The sequence below is a fragment of the Salvelinus alpinus genome, chromosome 20 (assembly GCF_045679555.1).
Source record: "Salvelinus alpinus chromosome 20, SLU_Salpinus.1, whole genome shotgun sequence".
NCBI classification, from domain to species: Eukaryota; Metazoa; Chordata; class Actinopteri; order Salmoniformes; family Salmonidae; genus Salvelinus; species Salvelinus alpinus.
The window spans coordinates 1,603,390-1,620,183 of record NC_092105.1 but is presented as its reverse complement, the minus strand read 5'-3'; the positions used below and the strand labels follow the sequence as shown (position 1 = coordinate 1,620,183).

At 48.9% G+C, this 16,794-nt stretch overlaps 1 protein-coding gene across 1 annotated transcript in view; it reads left to right on the top strand.

Annotated features, from left to right (window-relative positions):
- LOC139547258 (uncharacterized protein KIAA2012 homolog) overlaps positions 1-16,794 on the top strand; it is a 71,611-nt gene that overhangs the window by 38,773 nt on the left and 16,044 nt on the right. The window contains exons 15-17 of the mRNA XM_071356317.1: positions 2,994-3,069; positions 3,157-3,448; positions 3,979-4,147. Coding sequence (XP_071212418.1) covers positions 2,994-3,069; positions 3,157-3,448; positions 3,979-4,147 — 537 coding nt within the window. The remainder of the gene's footprint in view (positions 1-2,993; positions 3,070-3,156; positions 3,449-3,978; positions 4,148-16,794) is intronic.

The window sequence follows — 16,794 nt, the reverse complement described above, 5'->3', positions numbered from 1 at the left end:
ACACTTAGTCTGGTCTACTACACTTAGTCTGGTCTACTACACTGAGTCTGGTCTAATACACTGAGTCTGGTCTAATACACTGAGTCTGGTCTAATACACTGAGTCTGGTCTAATACACTGATCTAATACACTGATCTAATACACTGAGTCTGATCTAATACACTGATCTAATACACTTAGTCTGGTCTAATACACTTAGTCTGGTCTACTACACTTAGTCTGGTCTAATACACTGAGTCTGGTCTAATACACTGAGTCTCGTCTAATACACTGATCTAATACACTGATCTAATACACTGAGTCTGATCTAATACACTGAGTCTGATCTAATACACTGATCTAATACACTTAGTCTGGTCTAATACACTTAGTCTGGTCTACTACACTTAGTCTGGTCTAATACACTGAGTCTGGTCTAATACACTGAGTCTGGTCTAATACACTGATCTAATACACTGATCTAATACACTGAGTCTGATCTAATACACTGATCTAATACACTTAGTCTGGTCTAATACACTTAGTCTGGTCTACTACACTTAGTCTGGTCTAATACACTGAGTCTGGTCTAATACACTGATCTAATACACTGATCTAATACACTGAGTCTGATCTAATACACTGATCTAATACACTTAGTCTGGTCTAATACACTTAGTCTGGTCTACTACACTTAGTCTGGTCTACTACACTGAGTCTGGTCTAATACACTGAGTCTGGTCTAATACACTGAGTCTGGTCTAATACACTGAGTCTGGTCTAATACACTGATCTAATACACTGATCTAATACACTGAGTCTGATCTAATACACTGATCTAATACACTTAGTCTGGTCTAATACACTTAGTCTGGTCTAATACACTGATCTAATACACTGATCTAATACACTGAGTCTGATCTAATACACTGATCTAATACACTTAGTCTGGTCTACTACACTGAGTCTGGTCTAATACACTGAGTCTGGTCTAATACACTGAGTCTGGTCTAATACACTGAGTCTGGTCTAATACACTGAGTCTGGTCTAATACACTGATCTAATACACTGAGTCTGTTCTAATACACTGAGTCTGGTCTAATACACTGAGTCTGGTCTAATACACTGATCTAATACACTGAGTCTGATCTAATACACTGATCTAATACACTTAGTCTGGTCTACTACACTGAGTCTGGTCTAATACACTGAGTCTGGTCTAATACACTGAGTCTGGTCTAATACACTGAGTCTGGTCTAATACACTGATCTAATACACTGATCTAATACACTGAGTCTGATCTAATACACTGATCTAATACACTTAGTCTGGTCTAATACACTTAGTCTGGTCTACTACACTTAGTCTGGTCTAATACACTGAGTCTGGTCTAATACACTGAGTCTCGTCTAATACACTGATCTAATACACTGATCTAATACACTGAGTCTGATCTAATACACTGAGTCTGATCTAATACACTGATCTAATACACTTAGTCTGGTCTAATACACTTAGTCTGGTCTACTACACTTAGTCTGGTCTAATACACTGAGTCTGGTCTAATACACTGAGTCTGGTCTAATACACTGATCTAATACACTGATCTAATACACTGAGTCTGATCTAATACACTGATCTAATACACTTAGTCTGGTCTAATACACTTAGTCTGGTCTACTACACTTAGTCTGGTCTAATACACTGAGTCTGGTCTAATACACTGATCTAATACACTGATCTAATACACTGAGTCTGATCTAATACACTGATCTAATACACTTAGTCTGGTCTAATACACTTAGTCTGGTCTACTACACTTAGTCTGGTCTACTACACTGAGTCTGGTCTAATACACTGAGTCTGGTCTAATACACTGAGTCTGGTCTAATACACTGATCTAATACACTGATCTAATACACTGAGTCTGATCTAATACACTGATCTAATACACTTAGTCTGGTCTAATACACTTAGTCTGGTCTAATACACTGATCTAATACACTGATCTAATACACTGAGTCTGATCTAATACACTGATCTAATACACTTAGTCTGGTCTACTACACTGAGTCTGGTCTAATACACTGAGTCTGGTCTAATACACTGAGTCTGGTCTAATACACTGAGTCTGGTCTAATACACTGAGTCTGGTCTAATACACTGATCTAATACACTGAGTCTGTTCTAATACACTGAGTCTGGTCTAATACACTGAGTCTGGTCTAATACACTGATCTAATACACTGAGTCTGATCTAATACACTGATCTAATACACTTAGTCTGGTCTACTACACTGAGTCTGGTCTAATACACTGAGTCTGGTCTAATACACTGAGTCTGGTCTAATACACTGAGTCTGGTCTAATACACTGAGTCTGGTCTAATACACTGAGTCTGGTCTAATACACTGATCTAATACACTGAGTCTGGTCTAATACACTGATCTAATACACTGAGTCTGGTCTAATACACTGAGTCTGGTCTAATACACTGATCTAATACACTGAGTCTGGTCTAATACACTGATCTAATACACTGAGTCTGGTCTAATACACTGAGTCTGGTCTAATACACTGAGTCTGGTCTAATACACTGATCTAATACACTGAGTCTGATCTAATACACTGATCTAATACACTGATCTAATACACTGAGTCTGGTCTAATACACTGATCTAATACACTGAGTCTGGTCTAATACACTGAGTCTGGTCTAATACACTGATCTAATACACTGAGTCTGGTCTAATACACTGAGTCTGGTCTAATACACTGATCTAATACACTGAGTCTGGTCTAATACACTGAGTCTGGTCTAATACACTGATCTAATACACTTAGTCTGGTCTAATACACTTAGTCTGGTCTACTACACTTAGTCTGATCTAATACACTGAGTCTGATCTAATACACTGAGTCTGATCTAATACACTGATCTAATACACTGAGTCTGGTCTACTGCCTGTTGTAGTCTGGTCTAACCCTGTGGTGTGTCCCTCCCCTGGCCAGCTGCACCCAGACACTCAGAGACCTGGGGGAAGACATAAAGACACGGCTGTGAGCTACAACCTCCGCAGTGGGACAGGTAAAGAAAACCCCAGCGGCTGTTAGCCTTCTGATAGGCCGGTATCTGGATCTGCAAGGACCTCACCTGTACACACTCTGCTTGTAGCACCAGTGGAGATTCCAAGACAGGAGGAAGGGAAGGCGGCACGGGAAGGAAAGGAGGTGAGGAGGGAGGAAGCTGAGGAGAAGTCTACAAGAAGGAAGAGGAGCCAGAATCGGGATCAGCCAGGTACACAGATGAGCGGGGTATCCTCCTTACCTACCACAGAAGAAGAAGAGACCCAAAACATCAACCCCCACAAACCTTCACAGCCCATCCCCGCAGGCCACTCTACAGCACGGGTCCTCTCTCAGAAGAGAACTCCCAAACACTCAGAGGGACCCCTCACACCCAGTGGGTGAGTGAAAGAGATTGTATCCCACATGGCATCCTACGCCCTACATAGTGCACTGCTGTTGACCAGGAGTCATAGGACCCATTTGGGACTCAGACAGACCGTAATCGAGTCCTTTCAGATCTACTATCTGGGCTGCAGGTTGACAGGGTCCTGAGTAGCAGTTATAGGTCAGAGGTCACAGTGTAAAGCTCCACAGGGTTCTAGTCCTTATTCATATCCTGTCTAATTGCTGTTTGCATTCCTTCCCTGTTATATCTCAGTCTCCCTCCCTCATACCCCCTTCCTCTCCCACTGTCTCCCCCTCAGTCTCCCCTGCTCTCTCCCTCCCCTGTCCACCCCATCTCTCCTTCTCTCTCCCTCCCTCAGTCTCTCCCTCCCTCAGTCTCCCTCCCGTCCACCCCATCTCTCCTGCTCTCTCCCTCCCATGTTCACCCCATCTCTCCCTCCTCTCCCCTCTCTTCAGTGCCTGCCTCTAGTATCTCCATCTTTATCGATCATTACCTTTTATCCTGCTTCTTCTCTCTTTTTAGCAGGAAAGGAGGCCATTCTAAGAAAACCAACGTGACAGTAGATGAACAGAATCCGCAGCAGGTGGAGGGACAGACACAGGAAACAGGTGAACAAACCAGCAGAGAGAAGCTGGAGGACACATTGAATAAAGAGGTGGAATCACAGGACTCTCCTACTGTACAGAAAACGGTACGTTATGGTGTTCAAATCAAATGTTATTGGTCACATACAGGTAAATAAGAATGTGTTCTTTTAACTGACTTGCCTAGATAAACATGGTTAGCAGATGTTATTGCGGGTGTAGCTAAATGCTTGTGTTTCTAGCTCCAACAGTGCAGTAATATCTAACAAGTAATATCTAACAATTACACAACATATACCCAATACACACACATCTAAGTAACGGATGGAATAAGAATATACATATTAATATATGGATGAGCGATGTCAGAGCGGTGTAGACTAAGAGGCAATAGATGGTATAGAATACCGTATATACTGTATGAGATGAGTAATGCAAGATATGTAGACATTATTAAGGTGGCATTATTTAAAGTGACTAGTGATCCATTTATTAAAGTGGCCAATTATTTCAAGTCTGTATGTTGGCAGGAGCCTCTCTGAGTTAGTGATGGCTGTTTAACAGTCTGATGGCCTTGAGATAGAAACTGTTTGATGCACCTGTACTGACCTCTCCTTCTGGATGATAGCGGGGTGAACAGGCAGTGGCTCGGGTGATTGTTGTCCTTCATGATCTTGTTGGCCTTCCTGTGACATCGGGTGCTGTAGGTGTCCTGGAGGGCAGGTAGTTTGCCCCCGGTGATGCGTTGTGCAGACCTCACTACCCTCTGGAGAGCCTTACAGTTGTGGGTGGTGCAGTTGCCGACCCAGGCGGTGATACAGCCCGACAGGATGCTCTCGATTGTGCATCTGTAAATGTTTGTGAGGGTTTTAGGTGACAAGTCAAATGTCTTCAGCCTCCTGAGGTTGTAAAGGCTCTGTTGCACCTTTTTCATAACACTGTCTGTGTGGGTGGACCATTTCAGTTTGTCCACGATCATCTCCTTTGTTTTGTTGACGTTGAGTGAGAGGGGGTTTTCCTGACACCACACTCCGAGTGCCCTCACCTCCTCCCTGTAGGCCGTCTCGTCGTTGTTGGTAATCAAGCCTACCACTGCAGTGTCGTCTGCAAACGTGGTGATTGAGTTGGAGGTGTGCATGGCCACGCAGTCATTGGTGAACAGGGAGTACAGGAGAGGGCTGAGAACGCACCCTTGTGGAGCCCCAGTGTTGTCCCAAGTGACACCCTATTCTCTACATAGTGCACTACTATTGACCAGAGCCCTATGGGCCCTAGTGCACTACATAGGCAATAGGGTGCCACTTGGGACTCCGTCCTTAATGTATCCAACACATAATACTGTAGTTTAATAACCCCCCCCCGGCCTGTATCCAGCACATAATACTGTCGTTTAATACCCCCCCCCCCCCCGGCCTGTATCCAACACATAATACTGTAGTTTAATAACCCCCCCCCGGCCTGTATCCAACACATAATACTGTAGTTTAATACCCCCCCCCCGGCCTGTATCCAACACATAATACTGTCGTTTAATACCCCCCCCCCCGGCCTGTATCCAACACATAATACTGTAGTTTAATACCCCCCCCCCCCCCGGCCTGTATCCAACACATAATACTGTAGTTTAATACCCCCCCCCCCCCCCCGGCCTGTATCCAACACATAATACTGTAGTTTAATACCCCCCCCCCCCCCCCGGCCTGTATCCAACACATAATACTGTAGTTTAATACCCCCCCCCGGCCTATATCCAACACATAATACTGTAGTTTAATACCCCCCCCGGCCTGTATCCAACACATAATACTGTAGTTTAATACCCCCCCCCCGGCCTGTATCCAACACATAATACTGTAGTTTAATAACCCCCCCCCCCCCCCCTGGCCTGTATCCAACACATAATACTGTAGTTTAATACCCCCCCCCCCGGCCTGTATCCAACACATAATACTGTAGTTTAATACCCCCCCCCCGGCCTGTATCCAACACATAATACTATAGTTTAATACCCCCCCCGGCCTGTATCCAACACATAATACTGTAGTTTAATACCCCCCCCCCCCCCCCCGGCCTGTATCCAACACATAATACTGTAGTTTAATACCCCCCCGGCCCCCCCGGCCTGTATCCAACACATAATACTGTCGTTTAATACCCCCCCCCCCGGCCTGTATCCAACACATAATACTGTAGTTTAATACCCCCCCCCCCCCCCCCGGCCTGTATCCAACACATAATACTGTAGTTTAATACCCCCCCCCCCCCCCCCCGGCCTGTATCCAACACATAATACTGTAGTTTAATACCCCCCCGGCCTATATCCAACACATAATACTGTAGTTTAATAACCCTCCCCCCCCGGCCTGTATCCAACACATAATACTGTAGTTTAATACCCCCCCCCGGCCTGTATCCAACACATAATACTGTCGTTTAATACCCCCCCCCCCCCCCCGGCCTGTATCCAACACATAATACTGTAGTTTAATACCCCCCCCCCCCCCCCGGCCTGTATCCAACACATAATACTGTAGTTTAATACCCCCCCCCCCCCCCGGCCTGTATCCAACACATAATACTGTAGTTTAATACCCCCCCGGCCTATATCCAACACATAATACTGTAGTTTAATAACCCTCCCCCCCGGCCTGTATCCAACACATAATACTGTAGTTTAATACCCCCCCCCCCCCGGCCTATATCCAACACATAATACTGTAGTTTAATAACCCTCCCCCCGGCCTGTATCCAACACATAATACTGTAGTTTAATACCCCCCCCCCCGGCCTGTATCCAACACATAATACTGTCGTTTAATACCCCCCCCCCCCCGGCCTGTATCCAACACATAATACTGTAGTTTAATACCCCCCCGGCCCCCCCGGCCTGTATCCAACACATAATACTGTCGTTTAATACCCCCCCCCCCGGCCTGTATCCAACACATAATACTGTAGTTTAATACCCCCCCCCCCCCCCCCGGCCTGTATCCAACACATAATACTGTAGTTTAATACCCCCCCCCCCCGGCCTGTATCCAACACATAATACTGTAGTTTAATACCCCCCCCCCCGGCCTGTATCCAACACATAATACTGTGGTTTAATACCCCCCCCGGCCTGTATCCAACACATAATACTGTAGTTTAATACCCCCCCCCCCCCCGGCCTGTATCCAACACATAATACTGTAGTTTAATACCCCCCCCCCCGGCCTGTATCCAACACATAATACTGTGGTTTAATACCCCCCCCCCCCCCCCCGGCCTGTATCCAACACATAATACTGTGGTTTAATACCCCCCCCCCCCCCCGGCCTGTATCCAACACATAATACTGTAGTTTAATACCCCCCCCCCCGGCCTGTATCCAACACATAATACTGTGGTTTAATAACCCCCCCCCCCGGCCTGTATCCAACACATAATACTGTAGTTTAATACCCCCCCCGGCCTGTATCCAACACATAATACTGTAGTTTAATACCCCCCCCCCCCCGGCCTGTATCCAACACATAATACTGTAGTTTAATACCCCCCCCGGCCTGTATCCAACACATAATACTGTAGTTTAATACCCCCCCCCCCGGCCTGTATCCAACACATAATACTGTAGTTTAATACCCCCCCCCCCGGCCTGTATCCAACACAAATACTGTAGTTTAATACCCCCCCCCCCCCCCCCCAGCCTGTATCCAACACATAATACTGTCGTTTAATACCCCCCCCCCCCCCCCCCCCGGCCTGTATCCAACACATAATACTGTAGTTTAATACCCCCCCCCCCCCCGGCCTGTATCCAACACATAATACTGTAGTTTAATACCCCCCCCCCCCCCCCCGGCCTGTATCCAACACATAATACTGTGGTTTAATACCCCCCCCCCCCCCGGCCTGTATCCAACACATAATACTGTGGTTTAATACCCCCCCCCCCCCCCCCGGCCTGTATCCAACACATAATACTGTAGTTTAATACCCCCCCCCCGGCCTGTATCCAACACATAATACTGTGGTTTAATAACCCCCCCCCCCGGCCTGTATCCAACACATAATACTGTAGTTTAATACCCTCCCCGGCCTGTATCCAACACATAATACTGTAGTTTAATACCCCCCCCCCCCGGCCTGTATCCAACACATAATACTGTAGTTTAATACCCCCCCCGGCCTGTATCCAACACATAATAATGTAGTTTAATACCCCCCCCCCGGCCTGTATCCAACACATAATACTGTAGTTTAATACCCCCCCCCCCCGGCCTGTATCCAACACAAATACTGTAGTTTAATACCCCCCCCCCCCCCCCCAGCCTGTATCCAACACATAATACTGTAGTTTAATACCCCCCCGGGCCCCCCCGGCCTGTATCCAACACATAATACTGTCGTTTAATACCCCCCCCCCCCCCCGGCCTGTATCCAACACATAATACTGTAGTTTAATACCCCCCCCCCCCCCGGCCTGTATCCAACACATAATACTGTAGTTTAATACCCCCCCCCCCCCCCCCCCGGCCTGTATCCAACACATAATACTGTAGTTTAATACCCCACCCCCCCCGGCCTGTATCCAACACATAATACTGTAGTTTAATACCCCCCCCCCCCCCCGGCCTGTATCCAACACATAATACTGTGGTTTAATACCCCCCCCCCCCCCCCGGCCTGTATCCAACACATAATACTGTGGTTTAATACCCCCCCCCCCCCCCGGCCTGTATCCAACACATAATACTGTAGTTTAATACCCCCCCCCGGCCTGTATCCAACACATAATACTGTGGTTTAATAACCCCCCCCCCCGGCCTGTATCCAACACATAATACTGTATTTTAATACCCCCCCCCCCCGGCCTGTATCCAACACATAATACTGTAGTTTAATACGCCCCCCGGCCTGTATCCAACACATAATACTGTAGTTTAATAACCCCCCCCCCCCCCCCCCGGCCTGTATCCAACACATAATACTGTAGTTTAATACGCCCCCCGGCCTGTATCCAACACATAATACTGTAGTTTAATAACCCCCCCCCCCCCCCCGGCCTGTATCCAACACATAATACTGTAGTTTAATAACCCCCCCCCCCCCCCGGCCTGTATCCAACACATAATACTGTAGTTTAATAACCCCCCCCCCCCCCGGCCTGTATCCAACACATAATACTGTGGTTTAATACCACCCCCCCCCGGCCTGTATCCAACACATAATACTGTGGTTTAATACCCCCCCCCCCCGGCCTGTATCCAACACATAATACTGTAGTTTATACCCCCCCCCCCGGCCTGTATCCAACAAACACATAATACTGTGGTTTAATAACCCCCCCCCCCCGGCCTGTATCCAACACATAATACTGTATTTTAATACCCCCCCCCCCGGCCTGTATCCAACACATAATACTGTAGTTTAATACCCCCCCCCCCCCCCCGGCCTGTATCCAACACATAATACTGTAGTTTAATACCCCCCCCCCGGCCTGTATCCAACACATAATACTGTAGTTTAATAGCCCCCCCCCCCCCCGGCCTATATCCAACACATAATACTGTAGTTTAATAACCCCCCCCCCCCCCCCCGGCCTGTATCCAACACATAATACTGTAGTTTAATACCCCCCCCCCCCCCCGGCCTGTATCCAACACATAATACTGTAGTTTAATACCCCCCCCCCCCCCCCCGGCCTGTATCCAACACATAATACTGTGGTTTAATACCCCCCCCCCCCCCCCGGCCTGTATCCAACACATAATACTGTGGTTTAATACCCCCCCCCCCCCCCCGGCCTGTATCCAACACATAATACTGTAGTTTAATACCCCCCCCCCCGGCCTGTATCCAACACATAATACTGTGGTTTAATAACCCCCCCCCCCGGCCTGTATCCAACACATAATACTGTAGTTTAATACCCTCCCCGGCCTGTATCCAACACATAATACTGTAGTTTAATACCCCCCCCCCCCCCGGCCTGTATCCAACACATAATACTGTAGTTTAATACCCCCCCCGGCCTGTATCCAACACATAATAATGTAGTTTAATACCCCCCCCCCGGCCTGTATCCAACACATAATACTGTAGTTTAATACCCCCCCCCCCCGGCCTGTATCCAACACAAATACTGTAGTTTAATACCCCCCCCCCCCCCCCAGCCTGTATCCAACACATAATACTGTAGTTTAATACCCCCCCGGGCCCCCCCGGCCTGTATCCAACACATAATACTGTCGTTTAATACCCCCCCCCCCCCCCGGCCTGTATCCAACACATAATACTGTAGTTTAATACCCCCCCCCCCCCCCGGCCTGTATCCAACACATAATACTGTAGTTTAATACCCCCCCCCCCCCCCCGGCCTGTATCCAACACATAATACTGTAGTTTAATACCCCACCCCCCCCGGCCTGTATCCAACACATAATACTGTAGTTTAATACCCCCCCCCCCCCCCGGCCTGTATCCAACACATAATACTGTGGTTTAATACCCCCCCCCCCCCCCGGCCTGTATCCAACACATAATACTGTGGTTTAATACCCCCCCCCCCCCCCGGCCTGTATCCAACACATAATACTGTAGTTTAATACCCCCCCCCGGCCTGTATCCAACACATAATACTGTGGTTTAATAACCCCCCCCCCCCGGCCTGTATCCAACACATAATACTGTATTTTAATACCCCCCCCCCCCCGGCCTGTATCCAACACATAATACTGTAGTTTAATACGCCCCCCGGCCTGTATCCAACACATAATACTGTAGTTTAATAACCCCCCCCCCCCCCCCGGCCTGTATCCAACACATAATACTGTAGTTTAATACGCCCCCCGGCCTGTATCCAACACATAATACTGTAGTTTAATAACCCCCCCCCCCCCCCCCGGCCTGTATCCAACACATAATACTGTAGTTTAATAACCCCCCCCCCCCCCCGGCCTGTATCCAACACATAATACTGTAGTTTAATAACCCCCCCCCCCCCCGGCCTGTATCCAACACATAATACTGTGGTTTAATACCACCCCCCCCCGGCCTGTATCCAACACATAATACTGTGGTTTAATACCCCCCCCCCCCCGGCCTGTATCCAACACATAATACTGTAGTTTATACCCCCCCCCCCGGCCTGTATCCAACACATAATACTGTGGTTTAATAACCCCCCCCCCCCCGGCCTGTATCCAACACATAATACTGTATTTTAATACCCCCCCCCCCGGCCTGTATCCAACACATAATACTGTAGTTTAATACCCCCCCCCCCCCGGCCTGTATCCAACACATAATACTGTAGTTTAATACCCCCCCCCCGGCCTGTATCCAACACATAATACTGTAGTTTAATAGCCCCCCCCCCCCCGGCCTATATCCAACACATAATACTGTAGTTTAATAACCCCCCCCCCCCCCCCCCCGGCCTGTATCCAACACATAATACTGTAGTTTAATACCCCCCCCCCCCCCCCCCGGCCTGTATCCAACACATAATACTGTAGTTTAATAAACTCCCCCCCCCCCCCCTGGCCTGTATCCAACACATAATACTGTAGTTTAATACCCCCCCCCCCCCCCGGCCTGTATCCAACACATAATACTGTAGTTTAATTTCCCCCCCCCCCCCCCCCGGCCTGTATCCAACACATAATACTGTAGTTTAATACCCCCACCCCCGGCCTGTATCCAACACATAATACTGTAGTTTAATACCCCCCCCCCCGGCCTGTATCCAACACATAATACTGTAGTTTAATACCCCCCCCCCCCCCCCGGCCTGTATCCAACACATAATACTGTAGTTTAATACCCCCCCCCCCCCCCCCGGCCTATATCCAACACATAATACTGTAGTTTAATACCCCCCCCCCCCGGCCTATATCCAACACATAATACTGTGGTTTAATACCCCCCCCCCCCGGCCTGTATCCAACACATAATACTGTAGTTTAATACCCCCACCCCCGGCCTGTATCCAACACATAATACTGTAGTTTAATACCCCCCCCCCCGGCCTGTATCCAACACATAATACTGTAGTTTAATACCACCCCCCCCCCCCCCCGGCCTGTATCCAACACATAATACTGTAGTTTAATACCCCCCCCCCCCCCCCCCGGCCTGTATCCAACACATAATACTGTAGTTTAATAACCCCCCCCCCCCCCCCCGGCCTGTATCCAACACATAATACTGTAGTATAATACCCCCCCCCCCGGCCTATATCCAACACATAATACTGTAGTTTAATACCCCCCCCCCCCCCTGTATCCAACACATAATACTGTAGTTTAATACCCCCCCCCCCCCCCCGGCCTGTATCCAACACATAATACTGTAGTTTAATACCCCCCCCCCCCTGTATCCAACACATAATACTGTAGTTTAATACCCCCCCCCCCCCCCCCTGGCCTGTATCCAACACATAATACTGTAGTTTAATACCCCCCCCCGGCCTGTATCCAACACATAATACTGTAGTTTAATACCCCCCGGCCTGTATCCAACACATAATACTGTAGTTTAATAAACTCCCCCCCCCCCCCCTGGCCTGTATCCAACACATAATACTGTAGTTTAATACCCCCCCCCCCCCCCCGGCCTGTATCCAACACATAATACTGTAGTTTAATTTCCCCCCCCCCCCCCGGCCTGTATCCAACACATAATACTGTAGTTTAATACCCCCCCCCCTGGCCTGTATCCAACACATAATACTGTAGTTTAATACCCCCCCCCCCTGGCCTGTATCCAACACATAATACTGTAGTTTAATACCCCCCCCCCCCCCTGGCCTGTATCCAACACATAATACTGTAGTTTAATACCCCCCCCCCCCCGGCCTGTATCCAACACATAATACTGTAGTTTAATAACCCCCCCCCCCCGGCCTATATCCAACACATAATACTGTGGTTTAATACCCCCCCCCCCCCGGCCTGTATCCAACACATAATACTGTAGTTTAATACCCCCACCCCCGGCCTGTATCCAACACATAATACTGTAGTTTAATACCCCCCCCCCCCGGCCTGTATCCAACACATAATACTGTAGTTTAATACCCCCCCCCCCCCCCGGCCTGTATCCAACACATAATACTGTAGTTTAATACCCCCCCCCCCCCCCCCCGGCCTATATCCAACACATAATACTGTAGTTTAATACCCCCCCCCCCGGCCTATATCCAACACATAATACTGTGGTTTAATACCCCCCCCCCCGGCCTGTATCCAACACATAAAACTGTAGTTTAATACCCCCACCCCCGGCCTGTATCCAACACATAATACTGTAGTTTAATACCCCCCCCCCCGGCCTGTATCCAACACATAATACTGTAGTTTAATACCACCCCCCCCCCCCCCGGCCTGTATCCAACACATAATACTGTAGTTTAATACCCCCCCCCCCCCCCCCCGGCCTGTATCCAACACATAATACTGTAGTTTAATAACCCCCCCCCCCCCCCCGGCCTGTATCCAACACATAATACTGTAGTATAATACCCCCCCCCCCGGCCTATATCCAACACATAATACTGTAGTTTAATACCCCCCCCCCCCCTGTATCCAACACATAATACTGTAGTTTAATACCCCCCCCCCCCCCCGGCCTGTATCCAACACATAATACTGTAGTTTAATACCCCCCCCCCCCCTGTATCCAACACATAATACTGTAGTTTAATACCCCCCCCCCCCCCCTGGCCTGTATCCAACACATAATACTGTAGTTTAATACCCCCCCCCGGCCTGTATCCAACACATAATACTGTAGTTTAATAAACTCCCCCCCCCCCCCCTGGCCTGTATCCAACACATAATACTGTAGTTTAATACCCCCCCCCCCCCCCCGGCCTGTATCCAACACATAATACTGTAGTTTAATTTCCCCCCCCCCCCCCCGGCCTGTATCCAACACATAATACTGTAGTTTAATACCCCCACCCCCGGCCTGTATCCAACACATAATACTGTAGTTTAATACCCCCCCCCCCCGGCCTGTATCCAACACATAATACTGTAGTTTAATACCCCCCCCCCCCCCCGGCCTGTATCCAACACATAATACTGTAGTTTAATACCCCCCCCCCCCCCCCGGCCTATATCCAACACATAATACTGTAGTTTAATACCCCCCCCCCCGGCCTATATCCAACACATAATACTGTGGTTTAATACCCCCCCCCCCGGCCTGTATCCAACACATAATACTGTAGTTTAATACCCCCACCCCCGGCCTGTATCCAACACATAATACTGTAGTTTAATACCCCCCCCCCCGGCCTGTATCCAACACATAATACTGTAGTTTAATACCACCCCCCCCCCCCCGGCCTGTATCCAACACATAATACTGTAGTTTAATACCCCCCCCCCCCCCCCGGCCTGTATCCAACACATAATACTGTAGTTTAATAACCCCCCCCCCCCCCCGGCCTGTATCCAACACATAATACTGTAGTATAATACCCCCCCCCCCGGCCTATATCCAACACATAATACTGTAGTTTAATACCCCCCCCCCCCCCTGTATCCAACACATAATACTGTAGTTTAATACCCCCCCCCCCCCCCCGGCCTGTATCCAACACATAATACTGTAGTTTAATACCCCCCCCCCCCCCCGGCCTATATCCAACACATAATACTGTAGTTTAATACCCCCCCCCCCGGCCTATATCCAACACATAATACTGTGGTTTAATACCCCCCCCCCCGGCCTGTATCCAACACATAATACTGTAGTTTAATACCCCCACCCCCGGCCTGTATCCAACACATAATACTGTAGTTTAATACCCCCCCCCCCGGCCTGTATCCAACACATAATACTGTAGTTTAATACCACCCCCCCCCCCCCGGCCTGTATCCAACACATAATACTGTAGTTTAATACCCCCCCCCCCCCCCCGGCCTGTATCCAACACATAATACTGTAGTTTAATAACCCCCCCCCCCCCCCCCCGGCCTGTATCCAACACATAATACTGTAGTATAATACCCCCCCCCCCGGCCTATATCCAACACATAATACTGTAGTTTAATACCCCCCCCCCCCTGTATCCAACACATAATACTGTAGTTTAATACCCCCCCCCCCCCCCGGCCTGTATCCAACACATAATACTGTAGTTTAATACCCCCCCCCCCCCTGTATCCAACACATAATACTGTAGTTTAATACCCCCCCCCCCCCCTGGCCTGTATCCAACACATAATACTGTAGTTTAATACCCCCCCCCCGGCCTGTATCCAACACATAATACTGTAGTTTAATACCCCCCGGCCTGTATCCAACACATAATACTGTAGTTTAATAAACTCCCCCCCCCCCCCTGGCCTGTATCCAACACATAATACTGTAGTTTAATACCCCCCCCCCCCCCGGCCTGTATCCAACACATAATACTGTAGTTTAATTTCCCCCCCCCCCCCCGGCCTGTATCCAACACATAATACTGTAGTTTAATACCCCCCCCCCTGGCCTGTATCCAACACATAATACTGTAGTTTAATACCCCCCCCCCCTGGCCTGTATCCAACACATAATACTGTAGTTTAATACCCCCCCCCCCCCTGGCCTGTATCCAACACATAATACTGTAGTTTAATACCCCCCCCCCCCCCCTGGCCTGTATCCAACACATAATACTGTAGTTTAATACCCCCCCCCCGGCCTGTATCCAACACATAATACTGTAGTTTAATACCCCCCGGCCTGTATCCAACACATAATACTGTAGTTTAATAAACTCCCCCCCCCCCCCCTGGCCTGTATCCAACACATAATACTGTAGTTTAATACCCCCCCCCCCCCCCCGGCCTGTATCCAACACATAATACTGTAGTTTAATTTCCCCCCCCCCCCCCCGGCCTGTATCCAACACATAATACTGTAGTTTAATACCCCCCCCCCTGGCCTGTATCCAACACATAATACTGTAGTTTAATACCCCCCCCCCCCTGGCCTGTATCCAACACATAATACTGTAGTTTAATACCCCCCCCCCCCCCTGGCCTGTATCCAACACATAATACTGTAGTTTAATACCCCCCCCCCCCCGGCCTGTATCCAACACATAATACTGTAGTTTAATAACCCCCCCCCCCGGCCTATATCCAACACATAATACTGTGGTTTAATACCCCCCCCCCCGGCCTGTATCCAACACATAATACTGTAGTTTAATACCCCCACCCCCGGCCTGTATCCAACACATAATACTGTAGTTTAATACCCCCCCCCCCGGCCTGTATCCAACACATAATACTGTAGTTTAATACCCCCCCCCCCCCCGGCCTGTATCCAACACATAATACTGTAGTTTAATACCCCCCCCCCCCCCCCCCGGCCTATATCCAACACATAATACTGTAGTTTAATACCCCCCCCCCCGGCCTATATCCAACACATAATACTGTGGTTTAATACCCCCCCCCCCGGCCTGTATCCAACACATAATACTGTAGTTTAATACCCCCACCCCCGGCCTGTATCCAACACATAATACTGTAGTTTAATACCCCCCCCCCCCGGCCTGTATCCAACACATAATACTGTAGTTTAATACCACCCCCCCCCCCCCCCGGCCTGTATCCAACACATAATACTGTAGTTTAATACCCCCCCCCCCCCCCCCGGCCTGTATCCAACACATAATACTGTAGTTTAATAACCCCCCCCCCCCCCCCCCGGCCTGTATCCAACACATAATACTGTAGTATAATACCCCCCCCCCCCGGCCTAT